We start from the raw sequence: 24,674 nt of genomic DNA, 5'->3' as shown, positions 1-24,674 counted from the left end.
AACTTTAAAACCCCTCTTTAATGCCTTTGCCTTGCCCCTAAGACCTAGTGGGTGCACCTAGAATTTGCCCCTAGGAACTTCTAGGAAGTTTGCACTTCCTCTAGCCAGTCCCTCATAGCCAAATATTACTTGACTTAACCTTGGTTAACCCTAGGTTATCCACGGGTTGAGTTACATTAGACTTTTCAGATCCCCGTGACATACCCTCCTCTTAAAACAACAAACTACCCAGGTTGCTGCTGAAAACTAGGCAGAAATAGCCCATACCAAAATATACATCATCTGTAAGATACAACCTACAATGATAATATGAACTCAAGAATCCATCCATACATCAATGCATCCGTTGTGTGGAGTATTGCGAACACCCATCATGGAGACCCCATGACAGAACAACTGTTTTCAAGCAGCATCTCGGGTGAGACAATCGGTGTCACAAAGCGATCTCCAGATACGTAGTTCAGCTTTGTGTACACTTTGTCCTTGCCTTTGTCTTCCTGAGTCACACTTTCTGGAGACGCAGCAGCACCCAAACGCCCTCTTTCAAGAGCAGCTCGTGGCGATGTTTATCTCCTGCCCGTTTGTGCTTACGTTGGCTTTTTTGGAGGGCTGTTTTGACCTTCTCGTAGGCAACGTCCAAACTTTCCATCTCGATCACACTGACAATCAATTGAGGCATCCCATGATGTTTGAACACATGAGACATAAAAACTATCGCCATTTGGTCTGCTGTAATCTTCTTCCGTACGGGAAGAAAGTGGGCCTGCTTGCTGAATCTGCAAATAATGGTCCATATTCCATCATGTCGCAATGATGTATGTGGAAGATCGAAGATGAAATCCATGGCAATGCTTTGCCAGGGTTGATCAGGAGTAGGTAAAGGCTGCAGCAGTCCAGCCGGCTTCTTTTTGTCATATTTCACATTCTGGTAGGTGATGCATGTCCTAACGTATGTCTCGACATCACGCCTCAATGTCGGCCAAAGAAATAATGCTCCACAACTTTAATGGTGGCATCAATGCCCATGTGTCCTGCATAAGGTGGGACATGACTCTCAGTCAAAACTTTTGGCCTCAACTGGTGTGTGACACATAATTTGCCATGCATCATCAGAAAACACTCCTTGAGAGTATAGTGCTCACGCCTCTAGCCCTCGACCAACTGATCATAAATCCGTGCAAATCCAGCATCATTGGCATATTGATCCTTCACGACATCAAGCTCATCATGATATGCAATGGTAACGGCTGAAACTTGCAGCTTCACAGACACTGCAACTGGGGTGGGCTTTCAGGACAGTGCATCTGCAACAACATTTTGCTTTCCAAGGACATGCACAATCTGAAAATGGAACATAGAAAGAAAGTTGGCCCACCTCATGTGCTTTCCGGACAGCTTTCTCTGGGTGACAAAGTACCCAAGGATTGGTGATCAGTCTGAACATAAAAATCAGTACCTAAAAGAAAATGCATCCAAGTCGAAAGAGCATGTATGACAGCCAACATCTCTTTCTCGTAGATACCAAAATTCATTTCAGCATCATTGAGCAGTCTACTCTCATATGCAACCACTCTACCGTCTTGCATGAGTACTCCGCCTATGCTGTTCCCACATGCATCAGCTTGCACAGCGAAGGGTTTGCGAAGATCGGGCAATATGATAACAGGATCGGAGCAAAATTTCTCTTTCAGCTTCTCAAAAGCTGCAATCTCAGTGGTACCCCATCTGAAAGTAACCCCTTTCTTCTGTAAGGCATGGAGTGGTGATGCAATCTCTGCAAACTATCGGATAAATCTCCTGTAGTACGAGCACAAGCCTAAAAGCTACGTACTTCATGGATGTTCTTCAAGTGTGGCCAATTCCTCATATCGACCTCCTCCAAACCTCCTCTAGCTCCATACATCTAGAGCTTGGGGGAAAGAGGAGTTCCCCACCAAGATCCAGTTCTACCATGACCACTTCCTCAGGGTCTCAGAGCATGGTCTTGTCATCAGACATCAGTTTCTCGAGGACATGAGAGTCTCACACACATTGAGCATCGCCATCAGTCATTTGCGAGTCTCGTCACATCAACTAAGGATTTTGAGGCAGGGAGAGCTGCGGGCATACCCAGAAAGCAGAGGACTTGCACACTATGCCAGATGGAGGAGATCGAGACAGAGGAGCAATTTCTATGTGTTTGCCCAGTCTATTATGAGATACAAAGACTATATAACTGCCTCTTCCAGGAGGGGCATGGCTTTGGTCCACTTACACGGTTGATCCATTTTCCCGATCAGGTCTGTGTTGAGTTCTATCTGATTGAGATGCGACGACAGAGAGATATACTGATGCGACAGACCAGAGAGCAGCACGGATTGAGGCCACATGTCACCGAGATCGACAGAGCACAAACACTTGTTACATATTTGTATGCATTTGAGACAGTTGCAAACGAGGCTGAGGGAGAGGAACTTGATGAGATGAGAAAGAAAGAAAGAAAGATATATGTATCGAAGAGCCAGCACTTCATCGGTGGGTCCGGAAAGTGTGCCTAGAAGCACTGTCTCTGCAATCGTGCCAAAGAACCTTGCCCCGTGTGAGTCGTGCCTGGACTGCATGTGTCATAGTGAAACGAGGTCCTGTGAAGACTGTTCCCAAATATGTGTACGACTGCACTATCTCCATTGGCTCATCTCAATACGTGAAACTGAATCGACAAAGCAATGCATGTGAGGTGTTGAAGTCCATAACCTTGGTCTTCCCAAGGTTGACTGTCAGGTCTCTCTCTCTGCAAACCACCTCTAGGGCCTCCAAGCGGTCTATGAAAGAAGTGATCTCATCAATGTAGAGCCCAAAAAGGGTCGTGAGAGGAGACAGTCCTGCTTCACTCCGATCGTACTCTCGACCCAATCCAATAGACCACATGGGGCACGAACTCTACCTCTGACTGACTCATATAGGCTCATCACTCCGCATATCAGTGTCTCTGGAATCTGCAAAACCTGTAATCTCCTGATCATGCGGGTTCGTGGTACAGTGTCACGCCTTCCGAAAGTCTACAGAGCATGTGTAGACCTTCTGGTGTCTAGGTCTCGCCTCCTCGATGATAGCCCTCAGAGTGAAGATGTGATCTAGGGTAGAATGTTGTCTCCGAAATCATGCATGTCCTAGTGCCCGCTACCCCCGAGCCTCTGTATGACTGCTGATCTCCCTCTTTAGAACTGATCCATAAATCTTGGCCAACGTATGGCCAATCATGAGGGTTCGATAATTCCCAGTCTCCATAGGATCTCCGGCTTTGTGTACCAGCACAATAGTGGTGGTGCTCCAAGCAGGTGGGAAGCCGTGACAGCCCAATTGAACATCTGTGCTAGGACCAGAGCTAAGACTTCCTGTCCATGTGCAAAGTGCTTGGTCTGTAGGCCCCCATGGTCCTGAGCTCTCATGTAACTGACGAACCGCAACTCGTACATTCTGTGTGGTGAACAAGTGACAGGTGGTGGAAGGACATATCCAATGGTGTCTGCATCTGGGCATCATAGAGGGAACATGCATATGTGTGGCATATATCTGAGTCAGTGATGGAAATAGGTGGCTTCCCTTCCAATAGAAACCCCCATTCAGTGATCAGGTCTCAAAAAGATCTGACAATCTCATCCATTCTAAGTGTGAGGAAAGATCGCCTCTTACAACGTGGCAATCGTCAAAAGATCCTATGCGCCTCAGGTGACGTCAGGTGGCCCCAAAGCCCGCTCATGTGTGAGGTAGGCTCTCGTATCTCTGCACTCGTCGTCAAACCAACGGTAGACATTTGAAAATAGCGAGGATCTAGACAAGATAAATGCTTTTGGCTTAAGCCTTGATGGCAAAGCTGGACAATGGTTTAGAGCACTGAATCTAGAGGAGAAAATCAATTGGGAGACCTTGCGCAAGGGGGTTTGCCCCAAGTGGACCAAAATGGAGTCTATCAACCAGCTATACGAGGTCAAGCAAAAGGAAACAGAGTCTCTTAGAGACTACATCGTCAAGATTAAACATTTAAACTCACGATGTGAACCTCATGAGAGAATGAGTGATGCACAACTATTGCCACGTTTTCGCATAGGTTTATGGACTCTAAGCTATCATCTAGTTGCGATGAATCCCACATCGTTTGAGCTATGTAGCAAGACTGCAATACGTCTAGGCGATAATATGAAGGAAAAGGCTCAACGGAAAAAGCCTCCATCCACCTCACCTGAGGCCTCACAAACTTTTAAGGCCGCCAATCCAAGTGAAGCCAAGGACATAGCCACAGCCACTAAAGGAATGAACATGGAGGACTTGGCTATCAATCTGATTAATCAGCTAAGCCAATAGTTAAAAGGGGCCATTTGCTCACTCAGCTATGTGCGAGACAGCTGCAGCAAACCAAATCACCTGCCCCTTTTTTTATAAAATAGCTATCGGATTTGCATGTAGATCAAAACAAAATCATTTTGTTGCAAGTCTTGTTGCAAAAAGGCCAAAAGGGCTCCTGGCAAAAACAAAAAAAACATTACAATTGCAGCAGGGCATGGCACGTCATCGCCGGAATCCTAGTACTCGGACATATCTATGCCCATAAAGAAACCTAAGTTATGTGTTCTTACTATAGAGAGTCGGATGGCTCGCGATGGACCCAAGTCTTGGCAATGAAACAATGCAATGCACCTATGGCTGGGAGGTGAAGCCGCCAACTCTTCTTCACGGACATGTTCTATGATTTGTGTTTTGCAGATATCCTAGTGGTGGATCTATCTTACTTGGAACCGCAGACTTGGAAGTGTAAGCCCCTAGGTACATGGAGTCATCGCAGTTGGTATCAAAACGAATTGGGATAGAGTAGTATCTGCAAAATAATAAAATCTTCTTATAAAGATTTCCATATCCAATTCAAGCCGAGTGGGCCAAGAGGCAGACAACAGAAAGTACATTCGCAAAAGCTCAATCTAGTAGGTGATAGGGTGGGGTAAAGAGAGACACTTGTGCATGCCACATTGGTGTGTTAGCAATAATATATTACGGGTGCTCTCAAAGGAGAATTTCCTCCACTCATTTGCAGATCTTAGGGAGCAGAGCCTTGGAGGACAACAAGATAGTCTCAATATCTCAATACGATGGTCACTATCTCAAGCAACATAGTAGGGAGTCCAAGGTGATTCGTTCAGTCCCTATGAAAATCGTCAAGCCCCCTTGAAATGCAATTCTTGATTGTTGATTCAATTTCTGGATATCAACTTCCGGCATTGATCTATCACATTGGGAAACAGTGTTCACAACTTTGATGACTGTAGGGAAAAAGAATACTTCTGCCTGGGATAAAAAGGGGATATCGTCTAGACTTGCCATAACTGGGAATAGTCTGGAAAGAATGCAGCTAGAACAGCATACACCCCCAATTCACAACAAAAGACATGACTATACTATCTACGCATTTAATACTTCCTCCTATGGACAGATGCATGGCTCAACCAAGAATTGGGACGTCATTACAATGGATTTGTCAGGCAACTACTGCCTTTCTATTTGGTTCGGTATATACTTAGGTTGCTACGGTTGAAAGCAATATTGTGCAACCAGGCACGATTTCGTGTATATTTTTCTTCTATTCATAAAAAATGATCAATAATTGGGAGGGGAAAAGCCTCTCTACATTTTGGTGGTTGTAAGGAGATAAGTCCATCGTAAAAGGCCTTTCACAATGACAGCAGTCGTGATTAGTGAGCAAAAAGACTTGTTTCACAAAAGATCTAGCCTTTAGACCGATTCCGAATGAGGCACATTTTCTCTTAAGCCTTTTAATTCCATTTCAAAACGAAATGTACAAACTACTTTCATTCGTCAAAGAAAGGCATCAAAAAATGTTGTTCACGGAAAGGAGGTCGGAACTACGCAATATTAACTTGCAAGCAGTCCATGAGCATTTCAAAATGCAATCGAAGACTAAGAATTTGAAGGAGCGATGCTCTGAGACGGTTTGCAAAGAAATGAAATTTGAAGCGAAGTTTCCGCACACTTGCCTCAGAGATACTATGGGCGTCCCTAAGCTCATCAAAAGCAACGCGAAGCGCTTCTGCATTTGCGGTTTCTGCAGCCAAGGCTGCCCTCAACTGGCCAACAAGGTGCTCTTTAGCAGTTAATTCTTCGCGTTGGTCGTCCAGCAGGTGATTTTCCATTTTATTCAGGTTATCAGAAACCATGCCGGCGCTCTCTCTTCCTTTATTTTCAAAATCCGTTGGAATTTCGAATACATCTTCAGGACCGGAACTTTGAAGTGGCTTTGAACCTGAAATACAAGCGATGCGCCCAGGACCCAAGATTTGTGTGGGGCGAATGCCAGTCTTATCCTTCAGATCTTCAACAGAGACAACTTGATCACCTGCCTCCCCGTTTGCCAAGGGAACAACATTTGAGTCAGAGTCTATATCTTGAATGTGATCTGCGCTCGTAGAAAAAGCAGCGTTGGAGGACTGAGGCTGCGGGAGGGAGCCGTCAGGATGACCGGATCTATGCTTCTTCTTAGATTTTCTCCGTTTCTTCTCCTCCATGGCTAAGGCTAAGAAGGGCCGCTAAGAGTTGATAGGATGAGAAATAGTGCGAACTAATCAGAGAAGCAACAGACTGATCAAAGAAGCCATCGTCAACACTTTCTCAGACAATCAGGATCTGTCTGTGTCATGCATGCACTCCATGCCAAAATGGCCTTTCTCAGGCTTTCCCTTTTACCAATCAAGAGAGCACTCCCTCCTAGAATACTCGTAAAGCAAGCTCTTTTGGATTGAAAACCCCTATCCCCCTCTTACAGGGAAGCTCAGTCCTCACCTCTTGTTAGTTTAAAGAAGGTGAATGATATTTAATCATTCATACAAGATCACAAAAGCCAAAAAGAATACAATGGAGAGATGATGTGTAGGAAGATGATCTCTAGGACTATTGGAGGAGAGAGAGAGAGAGAGGGGGGGTGGGAGAGAGTAGAGAAAAAGGTGGGGGATTTTAAGGGAAAGAAATAGAAAGTGGGGAGTTCGACCAATCATAAAATTTAGGACTTTCGCAATAAGAAAATTCTGAATTTTTGCTTCTTAAAGAAGCGAACCTCCACTTAGACCTATCGAGAGGGTAGGCCAAAAGGAAAGCAAGCTAGGGAGTTGTGCTATTAAAATGCATATGTTCTTTAATGATCTCCGTAAATGGCAATTTGAAACACGAAACTTAGTTTCTTTTTTAAAAAACTACACGTAGAATTTCACAAAGGAGTTTCAGTCCTCCATTATAGTAGTCCCTGTAACGAGGCAATGCTAACAAAATATATCATGTAATCAGGCAGTTCTATAGGAGTCCCTATAACGAGGCAGTACTATAGTAGTCCCTATAATGAGGCAGTGCAAACAAAATATATAATTCAAGGGATAATAATCTTTAGGCGCTTTTTTAAAGCATCAAATAGTAACATGTGGCAATGAATTCAAAATTAGAAAACCCCCAACAAAGGTTCCATTTGTACTTAAATTAATAAGACTGCCTAACGCACTGCCTCCTCATCATTGGGTACAAGAAATGTTTTTGTATCTGTTGTTGCTCGAATAAATGTAATCAAGTTTGTCTTCGATTACTTTTTGTTTAAGAGGAACACACATACATTAAAAGTTGTACGTTTATTCATTTTCGTTTTGTATTTGCTCCTCAAATAAATGTAGTTGAGACTCTCCTAAATTAGTTTTGAGTGTACAATACCATGTATATATGGTAGCATGCCATACCCGCAAAGAAAATTAGAAATTCATATCATACTACTTTTGAGTATCTATAATAGTATTGTCTTTCAATACTTTACCTATGTTGGTGTCTTTTAGTACTTTGCCTATGTTAGTGTCTTTTTGTACTCTATTCTTTGCATGTTTTTGAAATCGAAATTATTGTTGAAGTATTTCAAAGTGTATAATACCCTGCATGTATGATAGCGTGCCAATAAGCAAAGAAACTGAGAAATTCAAATCATACTTTCAAGTATTTGTAACAATATATGTCTTTCAATACTTTCAAGTATCTGTAACATATGCTTCTTCTTAGATTTTCTTTGTTTCTTCTCCTCCATGGCTAAGAAGGGGCGCTACGAGTTTATATGATGGCAGGGAAGCTGGATCATGTGAAAGGAACAGAGCTACGAGAAGTTCAGAAATAGTGCGAACTGATTAGAGAAGCAACAGACTAATCAAGGAAGCCATAGACAACACTTTCTCAAACAATCAAGATCTATCTGTGTCATGCATGCACTCCATGCCAAAATGACCTTTCTCACGCTTTCCCTTTTACCAAACAAGAGAGCACTCCCTCCTAGAATACTGGTAAAGCAAGCTCTTTTGGATAAAAAACCCCTCTTAGAGGGAAGCTCAGTCCTGACCTCTTGTTAGTTTAAAGAAGGTGAATGATATTTAATCATTCATACAAGATCACAAAAGCGAAAAAGATGATGTGTAGGACTACCGGAGATAAAGGAAGGAGAGAGAGAGAGAGGGGGGGGGAGAGAGTAGAGGAAAAGGCGGAAGATTTTAAGGTCTTTACAAACCAAGCCCTCACCTGCCCAAGTTGCTATTTTTCCTCCATGGCGGGCAGGGATCATTACACACTACCATGGAGATGTGGCAAGGTATGGGAGGTTCAAGCCCCACCAGCCCCTAAGCAATAAATGCTTGCAACAATGTAAACCCCTCGCCCATGCTCTTGGGCAAGGGGTCTTGGCTACCCAACTTTGTCCAACCTCCTTTTTTTAAGGATCCAATAAGCTTTTTGAATGTGGCAGCATGCCCCTACAACAAAGGCTTGGCGTGCGGGGACTTGGGCGGTGTGTAAAGACCTCAAGGGAAAGACATAGAAAGTGGGGAGTTGGACCAATCATAAAATTAAATTCTGAATTTTCGCTTCTTAGAGAAGCGAACCTCCACTTAGATCTACCGAGAGGGTAGGCCAAAAGGAAAGCAAACTAGGGAGTTAGGCTATTAAAATGCATATGTTCTTTAATGATCTCCGTAAATGGCAATTTGAAACACAGAACTTAGTTTCTTTTTTGAAAAACTACACGTAGAATTTCACAAAGGAGTTTCAGTCCTCCATTATAGTAGTCCTTGTAACGAGGCAGTGCTAACAAAATATATCATGTAATTAGGCAGTTCTGTAGGAGTCCGTGTAATGAGGTAGTACTATAGTAGTCCCTATAACGAGGCAGTGCAAATAAAATATATCATGTTCAAGGGATAATAATCTTTAGGCGCTTTTTGTAAAGCATCAAATAAGCATTTAACATGTGGCAAAGAATTCAAAATCAGAAAACCCCCAACAAAGGTTCCATTTGCCCTTAAATTAACAAGACTGCCTAACACACTGCCTCCTCGTTCATTGGGTACAATAAATATTTGTGTATCTGTTGTTGCTAGAATAAATGTAATCAAGTTTGTCTTTAATTACTTTTTGTCTAGGAGACATTAAAGGATGTACGTTTATTCATTTTCATTTTGTATTTGCTCCTCAAATAAATGTAGTTGAGACTTCTAAATTAGTTTTGAGTGTACAATACCATGTATATATGGTAGCATGCCCATACGCAAAGAAAATTAGAAATTCATATCATACTACTTTGAGTATCTGTAATAGTATTGTCTTTCAATGCTTTGCCTATGTTGGTGTCTTTTTGTACTCTATTCTTTACATGTTTGTAATCGAAATTATTGTTCAAGTATTTCAAAGTGTATAATACCCTACATGGATGATAGCATGCCAATAGGCAAAGAAACTGAGAAATTCATATCATACTTTCAAGTATCTATAACAATATCTGTCTTTCAATACTTTGTCCATAGTGGTTTCTTTCTTTGCAACAATTTTATGTGTTTTTTTAATCGAAATATTGTTCGAGTATTTCCAAGTGTATAATGCCAAGTATGTATGATAGTGTGCCAACAGACAAAGAAAATGACAAGTTCAGATATTGTCTTTCAATACTTTGTCCATGGTGGTGTCTTATCCTTCTCTATTATGATATGCAACACGTGGACAATTGATATATTGTATTAGCAAAACTTGTAGCAATACTCCAAGGTATAAAGTTGTCACCTTGCGTAAAAATAGAAAGAAAGAAAGAAAAAAGTAAAGTATAGCCAAGGAGTGCCCCAAACAGCAAGGGGGCCTGCACATCCTTGACATGGGTATTAAAAATGTCTCCCTCATTAGTAAGTGGCTCCCTTGCCTCTTTAAGGACTCTAATTCGTGGATGGAGGTAGCTAGGTGGCTCATTGAGAAAGGGATAAGTCCTAAGGTTGGAGCGTGGAAGGGCTTCCTTGGTTCGCCAGGCTGTTTTCAAACTTCCCTCTTCGGATTAAAGGTTCTGACCTAATGGCTAGACTCGTTTCAGCTTGGAGGACAGTAAAATTGACAAATGTTCATGGAGGAATCTAAGAGGGCTTAAAGGGGATGCAAGGCTGATCGAAAGTATCTGGTGGAGCAAGGTTGTAATGCTTAACGGAGCCTCATTGGCATATCTAAATTTGAGGTGCGCACGCATCATTTTCTGAAAGGGACTAGGATCTTGGTCCTAAATCTAGGATCCCCACTAAGGAAGATCTCTGCCAAACCGGTGTATAAGGGGCTGCTGGAAAGCCATCTATTGGTCTGGAGTCTGAATAAAAAGTGGGGTCTCCATCGTGCCCACGGTTGGTGGCATAGCAAGTTAAAGGAAGTATGGCAAACCTATTGTGCGGGCAAGTTCAATTTCATCCTTTGGAAGATCATAAATCAATGGCTCCCGGTGGTCAGACACAAGCTAGCAAAAATCTTCCAAGTCTCCCCCTATGTGTTTTGTGTGGTCACGCAGTGGAATCGATACATCACCTAATGTGGCATTGCTCAGTCACCAAAGGGTATTGGAAGAAAGTCGAGAGAGCTGTGAGGGAAGTAGGCTTGATGACTAAATTTTATCTGGTCAAAAACTAGAAGATGGGTTTGCTAGGGGACTCTACTAGACTACCCTCCAGGTTGGAGGCTTGCTAGACTTTTATTCGAGGAGCCGTTTGCTAGTCGATTTGGTCAGCCAGGAACCAAGCTGTGTTCATGAAAGATCTTGCCCCGCGGTATGAGGAGGGGGTGATCATGGGCATTGTTAAGTCATCCTTGTTTGACCTCACTGAGATCTTGGGCCAGACTAAGTCTTTGAAAAGCCAATGCTTGGGTGATCTAGCCTGGTGCTTATGTCACTCTTTTGAAGTGAGTTCTACCTACTCTAGGAGTGTAGGCCTTGGGCAGTTCTTTTTTAAAGGGACTCCCCTCCCCCACTGTTAATATATTCGGCACTTTCTATTTATTTTTTTTAGTTTTTTATTTTTGAAAAGTAAACCATAGCACAACTTTATAATCTTCAACACATGGTCAATCGATATACCATATGAGCAAATCCTTGTAGAAATGCTCCAAGATATAAAGTTAGCAACTTGTGTCAAAGAAAGAAAGAAAAATTCAAACCCATAGCACATTATAATATTCAACACACGGTCAATTAATATTAATGGATTCATCAAGCAATGTGTGTTTGACCTAGTAGACCTTAATCTGGTGGCTTTTCACATTAAGATGATCCAATAGTAACTCCAATTTTGCTTTGCATGATATGATACGATCAGAGGAGTGTCACATGAGTAGGAATCTTATACTGCAATAAGATAAAGAGTTGACAAGACAATAGTGAATTTGATATTAACACCAGATTAAGGTCTCTCTACCAGCAACCTACTAGACCTTAATACAGTAGTCTTTCAACTTAGGATGATCCAAAGTAGGTTGGTGCTATAGCAAAATGCAATCAATAGTGTCTCCGTTAGAGCTCTACATATTATAATGCAATCAGGCGAGCGTCACACAAATTTCATATTGACATCATGATAAGAATAGGATGAATTTGCTATAAAAAGAATAGAGGTTTCACCTAAGAGGAAAAGAAAACCAAAGTGCCATTGGCCATATTATTATAGAATAAGAAAATTGAAATATTACATATGGAAATTTCCCAAAAGGAAGATCATTCTTCCACTAAAGCATGGAGGCATTATTAATAAAGAGAGGCTTAAGGATATCATATATGTTCTCCCAAATGTGCTTGTATTGATTGGTATGCTTTTCTACACATTTAATGTGGGTCACATGTACACAAGGATGGGGTTTGTCCATAGGAGTGTTGATTAAGAATTAATAGACTAAAGTAGCCTAAATCTACTTCCCTATGCCTTAATATTTCAACATGAGACAAAGTGGGTTGAGTGCTAGGACTGCTCCCTCCTTGAACCCTTCAATTGTTTTCTTGTTTAGTATTTTATGTCTCTTCAATTTTTACTTTATGAAGGATTTCCTTCCTTAGCAAGAAAAAAATGATATAGGAAGCACAAAGATCTTGTGCGAGAGGCCGGAATCAGTAGCATGAAGCCAAGGTAAGATAAGCGAAAGGGGAAAGCAAGGGCGAGATGCAAGGGGGAAACAATCAAGGGGGAGTAGGGGGGTCGAGCGGGGGCGATGTGGAGAGGAGAAGAAAGTTCCATAGTTTGAGAGGAAGAATTTCAACCAAATATAATATGTAATCATCAAGTCTTTGAAATTGCAATGAATAGCTCCAAGAGCCTTCATGAAGATGTCCACAGCATTCTCTGTAGTCGAACAGTACTCCAAGTCGACCTCTCCATCCATGATGAGCTCGCGTACAAAGTGATATTGAATCTCAATGTGTTTTATGTGAGCGTGGAACACCGGGTTCTTTACAATCGCCATGCAACTCTGATTGTCACATGATAACTGCGTAGGCTTGTTCTACACTGCACCCATGTCCCCCAAAATCCTCCTCAACCACACTGCTTCGCAAGAAGCAAAGCATGCAGATTTGTACTCGGCCTCGGTAGAAGAAAGAGCAATTGTGGGTTGCTTCTTGCTGACCCATGACACAACTCCAGATCCAAGTGAGAAACAGTACCTTGTCACTGATCTCCTACTGTCCACATCTCTTGCCCAATCCAAGTCACAGAATCCGGTCAAGATGTTGCCCTTGGTATAGGTGATGCCATAATCAAGTGTGCCTTTGATGTATTTCAGCACCCGCATCCCTGCCCTCCAATGGTTCTCCCGGGGCTTATTGGAAAACCTGCTTAGTACACCAATCGCAAAACTGATGTTCGGCCGTGTGTTGCATAGGTAAATCAAGCTACCCACAAGCCTTCTGTACTTCGCTTCATCCACCAGTGGTGATGAATCCTGGTTTGAGAGCTTCGCGTCAACCTCCATAGGGGTACCAATTGTCTTGCACTCAGCCATGCCAAATGCCTTCACTATCTCTCCAGCTTAGTTCAGCTATGAAATGAAGATCTGTTTCGGCTCCTGCCAAACTTCAATCCCCAAACAAACATGCATCAGTCTGAGGTCTGTCATTTTAAACTCTCTTCCTAGCAAATGCTTCATCTGCGAGATCTTCTCTTCATGGTTCTCTGTTATGACAAGGTCATCCACATAAAGGACCACGATCATACACCTGCCTCCTCTGAAGATATACAAATTTGCATGAGATGGGCTCCTCCTGAACCCGTTTTGCAGAAAGTAGGCATCAATTCACTGGTACCATGCTCGTGGAGCTTGTTTTAGCCCGTAAAGTGCCTTCTTCAGTTTGCAGACTTTACCTTCTGAACCGGGGATCTCAAAACCTGGTGGTTGTCCCACATATACCTCCTCCTTGAGATCTCCATTCAAAAAGGCGGATTTCACCTCCATCTCAAACACGGGCCAACTTCCTTGGGCAATTAAAGCCAAAACACTGCAAATTGTGGTTAGTCGAGTTGTGGGAGCAAAAGTCTTGATAATCAAAGCCATGTACCTATGCAAATCCTTTTGCCACGAGCTGAGCCTTGTACTTATCCAATGTGCCATCGGACTTGTACTTGATATTGTACACCCACTTGGTTCCGATTACCTTGCATTTTGGTGGTCGATCCACAAGGTCCCAAGTGTTGTTCTTCATTACGGAGCCATACTTCGACTGCATAGCTTCCATCCACCTATCATTGCCTTGTGCCTCTTCAATACACTTGGGTTCATCAGCACGGATCACTTCTATCATCAAAGCATAGTTGACCAAGTGTTCTTGCGCCCTTCTTTGCTCCTCTAATCTCTTAGACCGGTGGTGTTCAGATGGTTCCTCCTTAATGGCTGGAGGTTCTCTGCCGTCCAAAAGCTACTTTACCCACTTTGGGAATGGCCATTGTCGTTGTGGTTCTGCAGGCTCTTCTTCATCTTCTTTGTCTTGAATCCTCCCAAGCACTATTGGGGGAGTTCGGTCTGCTGTTGGTGGCAGTACTAGATGGATATCCTGGTCGTGGTTGTCTTGGAAGGAAGCATCTCCCTCCAATTGATGCGGCTGTTCTGAGAAGACCACATCGCGACCTACAATTACCTTCTTGGTAATAGGGTTATAGAGATGGTAACACTTCGCCTCTTCACTGTAGCCCAAGAAAATACACTTTTGGCTCTTCGGTTCCCATTTGGTCCTGGTAGCATCAGGGACATGCACAAAACAGTCACATCGAAAAACTCTGGAATATGCAGCTGAAGGTTTCTTACTAGAAAAGGCTTGCAGTGGAGTCATTCCGTTCACAGCCTTCGTGTAGCTACGATTGAGGATGTAAACTGTAGTGTTACATGCTTTAGCCTAGAAAGTCTTTGGCAAATCTTTCCCTTTCATCAACTGTGGCCCATTTCACAGATGATGCGCATCTTGTGTTCTGCTACTCCATTTTGCTGTGATGTATGTGGCAGGGGTTTCTACCTCTTGATTTTGTGACTTTTGAAGTAACTTTCAAATTTAGTCGATGCGAACTCTCCACCTCTGTCTGATCTCAACTTCTTCACCTTCCTCCCCGATTCTTTCTCGACCATTACATGCCATTCCTTGAACCTACTAAAAACCTCATCTTTCGTCTTTAAGAAGTATATCCATATCCTTCTACTGTAGTCGTCGATTAGCGTCATGAAGTAGAAGGAACCACCCAAAGCTTTCATCTCCATCTTTCCGCAGAGGTCCGTGTGAACGAGCTCTAGAGAAGCCTTTGCCCTGTTGGCCTCTTTAGGAAAGGGCTATCGATGCTGCTTGCCCATCATGCAAGCTTCACATACATCAAGCAGATCTGTAATTTCTGGTAGGTCTACAATCATTCCACTTTGATGCATCTCCTTCAAAGAACTAAGGCTTAGATGACCAAACCTCTCATGCCACAAGTTAGTGTTCTCTTCACATCCACTCGAGCACTGAAGGCTGAGAGTTCGTAAATGTTGTTGCGCCGTGTACCTTTACGAATGACCTTTCCTTGAAGATCCAAGATCTGTGCACCATTCTTATCGAATTGATCTTTGAGGTCCTGATCCGTGATTGTAGAAATGGACAACAAGTTCCTCTTGATATCTGGCACATAAAGAACATCGGACAACTGTTTTACCACTCCATCTGACTTGAGAGCAATCGTACCTTTTCCTTTTGCTGGGCATTTTGCATCATTGCCGACTGCTACCAGGATGTCATTCCCTACTGGCTGTAGAGAGGTAAACCAATCCTTCCGACTGGTCATGTGGCGTGATGCACCACTGTCAATGATCCACAGTTCATCCGCAGGTACATGAACTGCCTCCGTGCAAATCTCCTCAATTGCGATGAACAGCTCTATTGGTACTGCCTGCGTGCTATTGCTGGACTCTTTCTTTATTTCGTTCTTCTCATCTGCAATCTTCTTTTGGCACTCATTCTGCTTGTGCCCTGCCTTGTTGCAATAGAAGCACTTGTTCTTCTTCTTTCTCTTTTTATCATCAGAAGAAGATGGGTTACTAGAGTCCTTACCCTTACCTTTCTTTGATCCGGTTCCAAAAGCCGAATCTTCTCCAGTCCTCGTCTTTTGATGCATCTCCTCCTCCAGAAGCATCGCGTTGAAATCCTCAAAGTTTAGGGGCAGATTTCTATTCTGCATATTCAGCACCGTAACAAGACCGTCGTACTTTGGTGGGAGAATCCGTATGCACCTTCGTGCTAGATTCTCGCTGGTGATGGTGATGCCAATTGGAGTCATCTGATCACGCAGATTCTTCACCCTGGTGATGAACTTCTCTACCACTTTAGACTCAGACAACTTCTCATTCGCGAGTTTAGTCTCCAGATTCTAAATCCACGTCTGATTCGTGGTCTCGTATTGATTTTTCAAGACCGTCCATGCCTCCTCTGCTGTGGTGACATGTTGAATTAACGCCATGACGGAATCACTAACACTGCAGACAATAGAACACAGTGCATCTGCATTTCTTCTTGTCCATGCGAGAATATCATCCGTAGTTGGTACTATCTGTTGTCCTGCTCCTACATTGGCTGGATCCAGTCTCACAACCGACCTCACGTCCACCCTAGTAGCAGTGTCTCAAAGCTCGTATGCGCTTAGGATGGTCTTTATCTTGAACTTCGAGAGTGGATAGTTAGAACCGTCCAACTTTCCGCTTTTGCCGAATGGTGGGATTCGCAATCTTGCGGGCTGGGCCATCTCTCATAATCTGCTCGCAAATAGAAACACACTACCAAATCTTCTTGCTAGAGTCTAGGCTCTGATACCATGTAAGAAAATAATACATCTGTGCTCAACAGATAACAAGATCTCGTACGCAAGAGTGAAAACAAGATAGTATAAAGAATCAAAAATTTGATTACTATAGAACTGATACAATAGATGGCGCTGCCTCCCAACCGTGCGCTCCTGTGAAAGAAGCTACAATGGTGTGCTAGAAATAGTAGAAGATGGAGGCTGAATGCTAAGGAATCAGGGTTGCTGTAGCCAGTGATGAAATGGGCTTCATGGACTTGCTCTTATATAGGCACCAGTCGTAGTCGGTTAGGCTCAATTTTCCTTTTTTCCTAATGGGGTAGGTAAAATCTGTGCAAGTAAGTACTAAGATTTCTATTAAATTTGGGAAGTGACACAATACAATGATCATTATAGGGTGCCTATTTCTTTATCCAAAGTACTCAATGGTTGAATTCAATTAATGTATTCCAAGCATGTAGTGAGAGGGACGAGGGTGAGGACCGGGATGATCATTGGTATGCTCCACTTCTAGATCCAAATCCTCTCACAATTGGATGCATATACTTGCAACCATAAACATATTGAAGAAGAGTGAAACATAGATTGCTACGCCTGGTCAGAAGGTGCAAGACATCACTTAACATGATCAACATGCTCAAGGCTTCTAAGAATAGGAAGGGCGAAGTCAAGCTAAAATCTAACCTACATTGGCTTATGTATGTTAGAGGAACCAAAATTCATCACATGAATTTTCATTGAGCTAAAGGTCCACTACTAAGCCAAGTAAAAGCCCTTGTAAGATTTGTTAATGTGGAAAAGGAAGAGACCCCAAAGGTCAAAACCACCAATGCTAAGATCAAGGAGGCCCCAACCAGGACAAACAACCATCCAAAGAGGTGTTGAAAGAGGATAAGCTAAAGACAAGGAAGTGAACCTAGTAGAAGATGGTGAAGGCCCTAAACTGGTCTACATCACTGGTCACCTCATGCAAAAATAGGAAGAAGCATTGATCTCCATTCTGTTACAATGCAAGGACTATTTTGCATGGAAATTCACTCCATTTGATCTACTTAGCAAGCTACCAACTTAATAAAGAAGATATGAATTATATGACCATAAAAAGGGAAGGTCTTCAGATGGTTTACATTGTTAAGAAGTTTCATCACTACTTGCTACTAACAAGTTTGTGTTTTTTAAAAATCATTAGGTAATTCCTTACTTATTGAACAAGCCTTGCGTGGCTGAGCAAATAACATGATGGATGCTAATTTTATTGGAATTTGATTTTACCATCATATTTTGCAACGATAAAACCCATGTCTTGGTTGATCACATGTTGTAAATTCCCAATAGCGAGCCACCAATTGGCATTGATGACAATCTTCTAGATGCCCCATTATTTCCCGTGGATTTAATACTAGAATGGGCAGAGGAGATTGGTCACTTCTTGAAAAATGGGTTTTGGCAAGACAAGCCCCTCAACAAGGAAAGGGCATGTACATTAATCAAGGATGCAATGTAGTATCAGCTGATTGTTGAACAACTCTATTGAATCCTATAGCACAACAAACAATAGAATGTCCCTTACTGGTGTTTTCATTAGTCAACCCTTTGAAGAATGGCACACACGTGTGATACATCATTGTCACCACCACTAATTATTTCACTAAGTGGGAAGGCTAAGGTGACAAAAAGGTATGATGCTAGGTCAACAGACATGTTCTTGTATGAACAAGTCATATCATGATTTGGATTGTTGAGATATCGAGCTCCACTCATGATATGCCAGGGTGACCATCGTGCATTTATGTCACCGACTTGTTAGCTACAGATGCGGTTGGTACACCGCCCATGAATAATAGCTGGATGATAGCTGGATGATAGCTACCTTTATGTACTCTAGTTAGTGGCTCAGTTAGTATGCCACCTAGGCTAGCTGAGTTTGGTTTGAGACCCACATATAGGATTCACCTATTCCTTTTGTACTAAGAGAGATTCTTTTGGCTTTTACAACTAAGAAGAGGAAAACTGTTTTTAGCCTCCACCTTTGTGTGTATTCCCCCATTGTGTATGTGAGAAAGCTACAAGTGAGACTCCATACTTCTCTCCCACTCTCTTTACATGGTATCAGAGCTTGGTTCATGGTAAGGAGCTCAAGAAAGCAAACCAAGTTCACAGTGTCTTGGTAAGAGGATCAGTGTTGCTTTCCTTTTTCGAGTTTGGGAGCAAATCTTTGTAGGTAGCATAGTCGAAAAGTGCAAGAGTGCACTGTCTCAGATTGGGACACCCTTCGCGGTGTGGTGAGAGGGTAGTATATGCTGCAGGCAAGAGAGAAGCCCTTAGCAACATTATTTTTTTGATTCGAGGCCATTTCGGGGCTCGTTTTGGTGGCAACTATTTTTTGCTGTGTGACCATTGTTCCACAGGTCGGTGAAAGTTGCTATAGAAATTGCATCGTATGCCTGTGCACAGAGATATTGGGAGTAAAAGAATCATTTTTATTGCATGTTGATGCAAAATCGTAACTAGGAAGTGACTGTGTGGTCAAATACCACTTTCGTCAGTTTTGCAGATTTGCCCTTGTGAGACAGAAGTTTTTTTTTTTGCAGTGACAATATTTTTGTAGTGTTCTGTAATGGCGTCTGATGCTCTTTCATAGATAGTCATTAAAAAGCTTGATAAGAACAACTTCCAAGCATGGAAGTTTAGAATGACGAATTTCCTTAAGGGAAAAGGCTATTGGGAGTTCATTACTGGAGCTGAACAAGAACTAGTTATTCCTAATGTTCCCAATCGATAGGAGTTGCAGGCATTTAAAGGATGGCATCAGAGAGCCAGAAAAGTTATGTACTAGCTGTCTATCAATATTTCAGATTCTATGATTATGCATATTCAGGATGTAAGCACGTCCAAGGAGGCATGGGATACTTTGACAAAAATGTACAAAAATGTACAGCACAAATACGTAAGCCAAGAAAATGCAGCTCAAGTAGGAGTTGCATAATGTGCAGAGAGAAAATATGAGCACCAATGACTACCACATGAAGGTGAAGAAGATTGTAGATGCACCTGCTTCCCTTGGGTCACCAGTGGAAGATGATGATTTAGTTTCTGTGACCTTGAATGGTCTAGGAAAGGATTATGCAGAATTCTAGACATCCATTGCCGTCTGTGAAAATTTCTTGATTTTGAGGAGTTGATTGCTCTTCTAATTTTTGAAGAGCAGAGAAATGGTGGTGCATCTTCTTCAGGAGGAACTTCAAAAGAAACTATCTTCTACTCAAATCCTGGAAGAGGTAGAGCAGGCCGATCTGGAGGCCATGGCAGAAATCAAAATATGTAGCAAATTCAAGAAAACTAGTTCAGTGGAGGAGGATGTGGTAACTTTAGAGGCAGGGGGAGCCAAAGAGGTCATGGTGGATGGTAGAGAGGCCAAAATGCAAACAGTAATGTTGAATGCTACTATTGTGGTAAAATGGGTCATATGGCTAAAGACTGCTACAAAAAGCAGAATGACATCCCTAATAGAAAATTGCAGCAAGGCAATTATGCATCCTCTAGTACACAGAGTGATGACAGAAATGAGCATTTGTTTATGGTGTAGCACATGACCAATTCTATGACAAGCGCAGAAGAAAGCAATGATGTGTGGTATGTTGACTCAAGTGCATCAAACCACATGACAGTTCATGCAGAATGGATGCAGGAGGCAAGGAAAATGGAAAGACTAGATTTGTGGAGACTGGTGATGATACTGCACATCCTATTGTGCAGATTGGTAAAATTCCGTTGTCTATGCAGGATGGGAAAAAGAAATACCTGTCTGATGTATTTCATGTCCCGAATATCACCAAGAACTTGGTTTCTATTGGCCAAATGGTTGAGCAGGGCTTGCAGGTCAGATTTAATCCTCATGGATGTTTTGTTGAGGATATGAAAAATAAAGGTCGCTTGATAGGAAAAGTGAAGAAGAAGGGCAGGATGTTTACATTGGATGCGGACATGCCTAAATTGAGTGCAACAATGTTTGCACATGGGACTGGTGTAGTTGCAGATATTGATATCTAGCATAAACGCATTGGTCATGTTAATGTACGATGACTTAAATTAATGCAGGCCCAAAATATTGTTGCAGGATTGCCTAAGTTCAAGGTTGCAAAAATGCATAAGGTATGTGAAGCCTGTCAATTTGGAAAACAGGCAAAGAAACCATTTCCTAGACATGTTCAAGAGAGTAAGAGGCCATTGGAATTAATCCACTTTGATTTGTGGACTACTAAAAATGCATCTATTGGAAGCTGTCATTATTTTGTCACTTTTATTGATGACTATAGCAGAAAAGTTTGGGTGTATTTCATGAAAAAGAAAAGTGACGTATTTGGGAATTTCAAAGCTTTTAAAGCTATGAGTGAGAAAGAAACAGGCCTACAAATAAAATGCCTAAGGTCAGATGGAGGGGGAGAGTATCTCTCAAATGAGTTTGCAAGGTTCCTGCAGGAGCATGGCATAAAGTAGTAATATTCATGCAGTCATACCCCACAGCAAAATGGACTTGAAGAAAGGAAAAACATGCATATTGGAGAGGTATCTCATGCCATGCTCAACAAAAAAGTCCTGCCAGATTATTATTGGGTTGAAGCAGTTGCTATAGCAGTCTACACAATGAACAGGACTCCCACTGCAGCAATACATGGCATGACGCTAGAGGAGAGGTATACTGGTAGGAAACCAGATATTTCTCATTTGAAAGTTTTTGGTTGCATTGCCTATGTTCATGTGCCAGATGAGTTGAGATCCAAGTTGGATCCAAAAGCTGAGAAGTGCATCTTTATTGGTTATTCTCTGCAGCAAAAAGGGTATAGATGCTATAACCCTTCTACTCGTAAGTTTATAGTGAGCAGAGATGTTGTTTTTGATGAGATGAGCAATTGGTATAAACTAGTATATGTGATTGATGATGTAGATGCACAAAATGGTAATGCTGCACAGAATTCATAGCAGCAATCACAAAATATTAGTGGACCTATAGTGTCCTCTAGCAGTGTTCACATACTTTGCCGTGGACACACAGATTGAGATCAAGAGAATCTCCTCAAAGCAATGCAGATAGTGGTATGCAAGTATCACAAAAGGAAAGACAAAGTAGATCAGCTCATGGTTGATGTGAATGCAGGTCACTCTTATGTGGATGGTGAATCCAGTGGCTCAGAACAGAGCCTTGATGATGAGTTGGGGTATTCCTTCTATTGTTACACCTGGAGTAAGGAAGACAAGGGATGTTTTGAGAGCACCTGGTAGTGAGCCTATCTTGTGCAAGTCTACCAGAGTTAAGTATTCTATGGATAGGCTAAAATATGATGGATTTATAGCCATTCACTATGCCTATATGGTCAAAGTGATACATGAACCAAAACCCACTTCTTTTGAGCAAGCCATGGGAAAAGAAAAATGGGAGAAAGCCATGGATGAAGAAATGGATGCCTTGGAAGCAAATGCTACATGGGAATTGGTGCCTATGCCTAAAGACAAGAATGCAAATGGCTGCAAGTGGGTTTATAAGGTGAAGCACAATGCAAATGGTTCTGTGAGCAGATACAAGGCAAGATTAGTTGTCAACGGGTATGCACATATATATGGCATTGATTATGAAGAAACATTCAGTCCGGTTGCAAGGATGGCAACTATAAGAGTAGTCATTGCTATGGCTGCATCAAAGGGATGGTATTTACATCAGATGGATGTAAAGAATGCCTTCTTGCATGGTGATTTGCAAGCAAAGATCTATATGGAGCAGCCACTAGGTTATGTTCATGCTGTTCATCCTGAGTTTGTTTGCAGGTTGAAGAAAGCCTTGTATGGCTTGAAGCAAGCACCCAGAGCATGGTCAGACAAGATAGGACAATATCTTGTCACTATTGGCTTTCAGATTTCCGAGGCAGATTTCTCACTTTATGTGAGAAAAATAGAGAAAGGCATTATGCTGCTTGTCATTTATATTGATGATTTGATCATCACAGGTGATAGTGATGAAGATATCCTTCATGTGAAAATGCTATTGAAGTAGAAGTTTGAGATGAAGGATTTGGGAGAGCTGCGTTACGTCTTGGGCATAGAGGTGATTAGATCCAGAAGTGGGATATGGCTCTTGCAGAGGCAGTATGGATTGGACATGCTGTCCAAATATGGGATGACAGGCTGTAAGCCTATTTTTAGTTCCTTTGGAGTAGAATGTGAAGCTGAATGTAGATGCAGGTGAGTTCTTGAAGACCCTACTATGTACAAACGCATAGTAGGAAGTTTGATTTATATGACTATTACCAGGCCAGAGCTATGCTGTTGGGTTGGTAAGTCAGTTTATGCAGGCTCCAAGGAAATTGCATTTGGATGCGGCTAGACACATACTAAGTTATGTGAAGTCCACATTGTAGTATGGACTATTTTATGAGACTGGGGTTCAGATACAGTTGCATGGATACACTGATGCTGATTGGGCTGGTAGTATTTTTCATAGACGATCTACTAGTGGATATGTGTTCTCTTTTGGGAGTGCTGTAGTCACTTGGAGCAGCAAGAAACAGCCTACAATTGCCTTGTCGAGCATAGAGGCTGAATACAAGGGTGTGGCAGTGGTTGCATGTGAGGGAGCTTGGTTGCATAAGCTACTTTATGATATGCATCAGTCTATAGATGGGCTAGTTGTCATTTATTATGACAACATGAGCAGTATACACTTAGCAAATAACCTTGTCTATCATGCTAGAACAAAGCGCATTGAGGTGCATTATCACTATGTGTGGGAGAAGGTTCTAGTAGGTTTTATTGGTCTAGTTTATGTCAGCAAAGAGGATCAGGTAGCTGACATATTCACGAAGGCATTGGGCATAGAGAAGCTATGCAAGTTTAGAGACCTGCTTGGTGTGCAGGAATTATGCCAAGGTGACTGTTGTGCATTTATTTCACCGACTTATTAGCTGCAGATGCAATTGGTACACCACCCATGAATAATAGCTAGATGACTGCTATCTTTATGTACTCTAGTTAGTGGCTCAGTTAGTATGCCACCTAGGTTAGCTGAGTTTGGTTTAAGACCCACATATAGGGTTCACCTATTCCTTTTGTACTAAGAGAGATTCTTTTGGCTTTAACAACTAAGAAGAGGAAAACTATTTTTAGCCTCCACCTTTGTGTGTATTCCCCCATTGTGTATGTGAGAAAGCTGCAAGTGAGACTCCTTACTTCTCTCCCACTCTCTTCACATGGATGACCTTTTGAACTTGTTAGTGATAGAGGATCTCATTTCATCAATAAGACAATTGTAGTCCTAATGAGTGAATTCATGATCACCTATAAAGTCCACATTGTATTATCATAAAGCCAATGGTCAAGACAAGAGCACAAACAAAACCTTGTGCAACACTTGACCTACATGGTAAAAGCTAGCCATAATCATTGGGAGCATAAGCTCGCTACAACACTATCGGCATATCGTATTGGATACAAGATAGCCACAAATTGCATATTGTATTGGATACAAGATAAGGGATTATGATGAAACATTTACGTCCACTTCTAGGATAGCCACCATTAGGTGTGTTGTTTTAGTCGTAGATCATTTTGGTTAGAAAGTACATCCGATATGAAAATAAATTTTCTCAATGGGTCCTTGCGGGAAGTGTATGTGAGTCATCCTGTAATTTTTCATATGCCTAGTCAGGATCATAAAGTATGCAGACTCCATAATGCACTTTATGGGTTGAAACAAGCTGCATGGGCTTGGTATGAGAAAATTCACACATGTTCAACCAATCAAGGTCTATAGAACAACCCAACTAAGAGTAGCCTTTATGTCAAGAAACACAAAAAGGATTTTCTGATTACCATCTTGTTTGTGGAAAATCTGCTACTCATAGGCTAAAATGAAGAAAAATTTATGAAAATTCAAGGTGGATCTTGAAGCTTTGTTTTTAGATGTATGATTTGGATTAGTTATATTACTATTTGAGTATTTAATTTATGCAAACAAATGAAGGCATTATGCTCAAATAG

At 42.0% G+C, this 24,674-nt stretch overlaps 1 protein-coding gene across 2 annotated transcripts in view; it reads right to left on the bottom strand.

The window, feature by feature from the left end:
* LOC147905322 (Mitochondrial ATP synthase D chain-related protein) overlaps positions 1 to 8,357 on the bottom strand; it is a 72,486-nt gene extending 64,129 nt beyond the window's left edge. Inside the window, exons 1-2 of one of the 2 annotated variants that reach the window (XM_087379486.1) lie at positions 8,055 to 8,357; positions 6,024 to 6,510 (exon numbers count right to left, since the gene is read on the bottom strand). In XM_087379486.1, the coding sequence (XP_087235612.1) occupies positions 6,024 to 6,510; positions 8,055 to 8,095 (528 nt within the window). In that variant the 5' untranslated portion in view covers positions 8,096 to 8,357. Of the gene's footprint in view, positions 1 to 6,023; positions 6,913 to 8,054 lie in introns of those variants that run through there. The other variant, XM_087379493.1, reaches the window with a different exon arrangement.
* Between the last annotated feature and the right edge of the window lie 16,317 nt (positions 8,358 to 24,674).

Source organism: Dipteris shenzhenensis, chromosome 1, assembly GCF_047967505.1.
Source record: "Dipteris shenzhenensis isolate YYH24624 ecotype China chromosome 1, Dip_SZ_1.0, whole genome shotgun sequence".
Taxonomy (NCBI): domain Eukaryota; kingdom Viridiplantae; phylum Streptophyta; class Polypodiopsida; order Gleicheniales; family Dipteridaceae; genus Dipteris; species Dipteris shenzhenensis.
The sequence above is the reverse complement of the archived record's forward strand: the minus strand, read 5'-3'. Positions and strand labels throughout refer to the sequence as shown.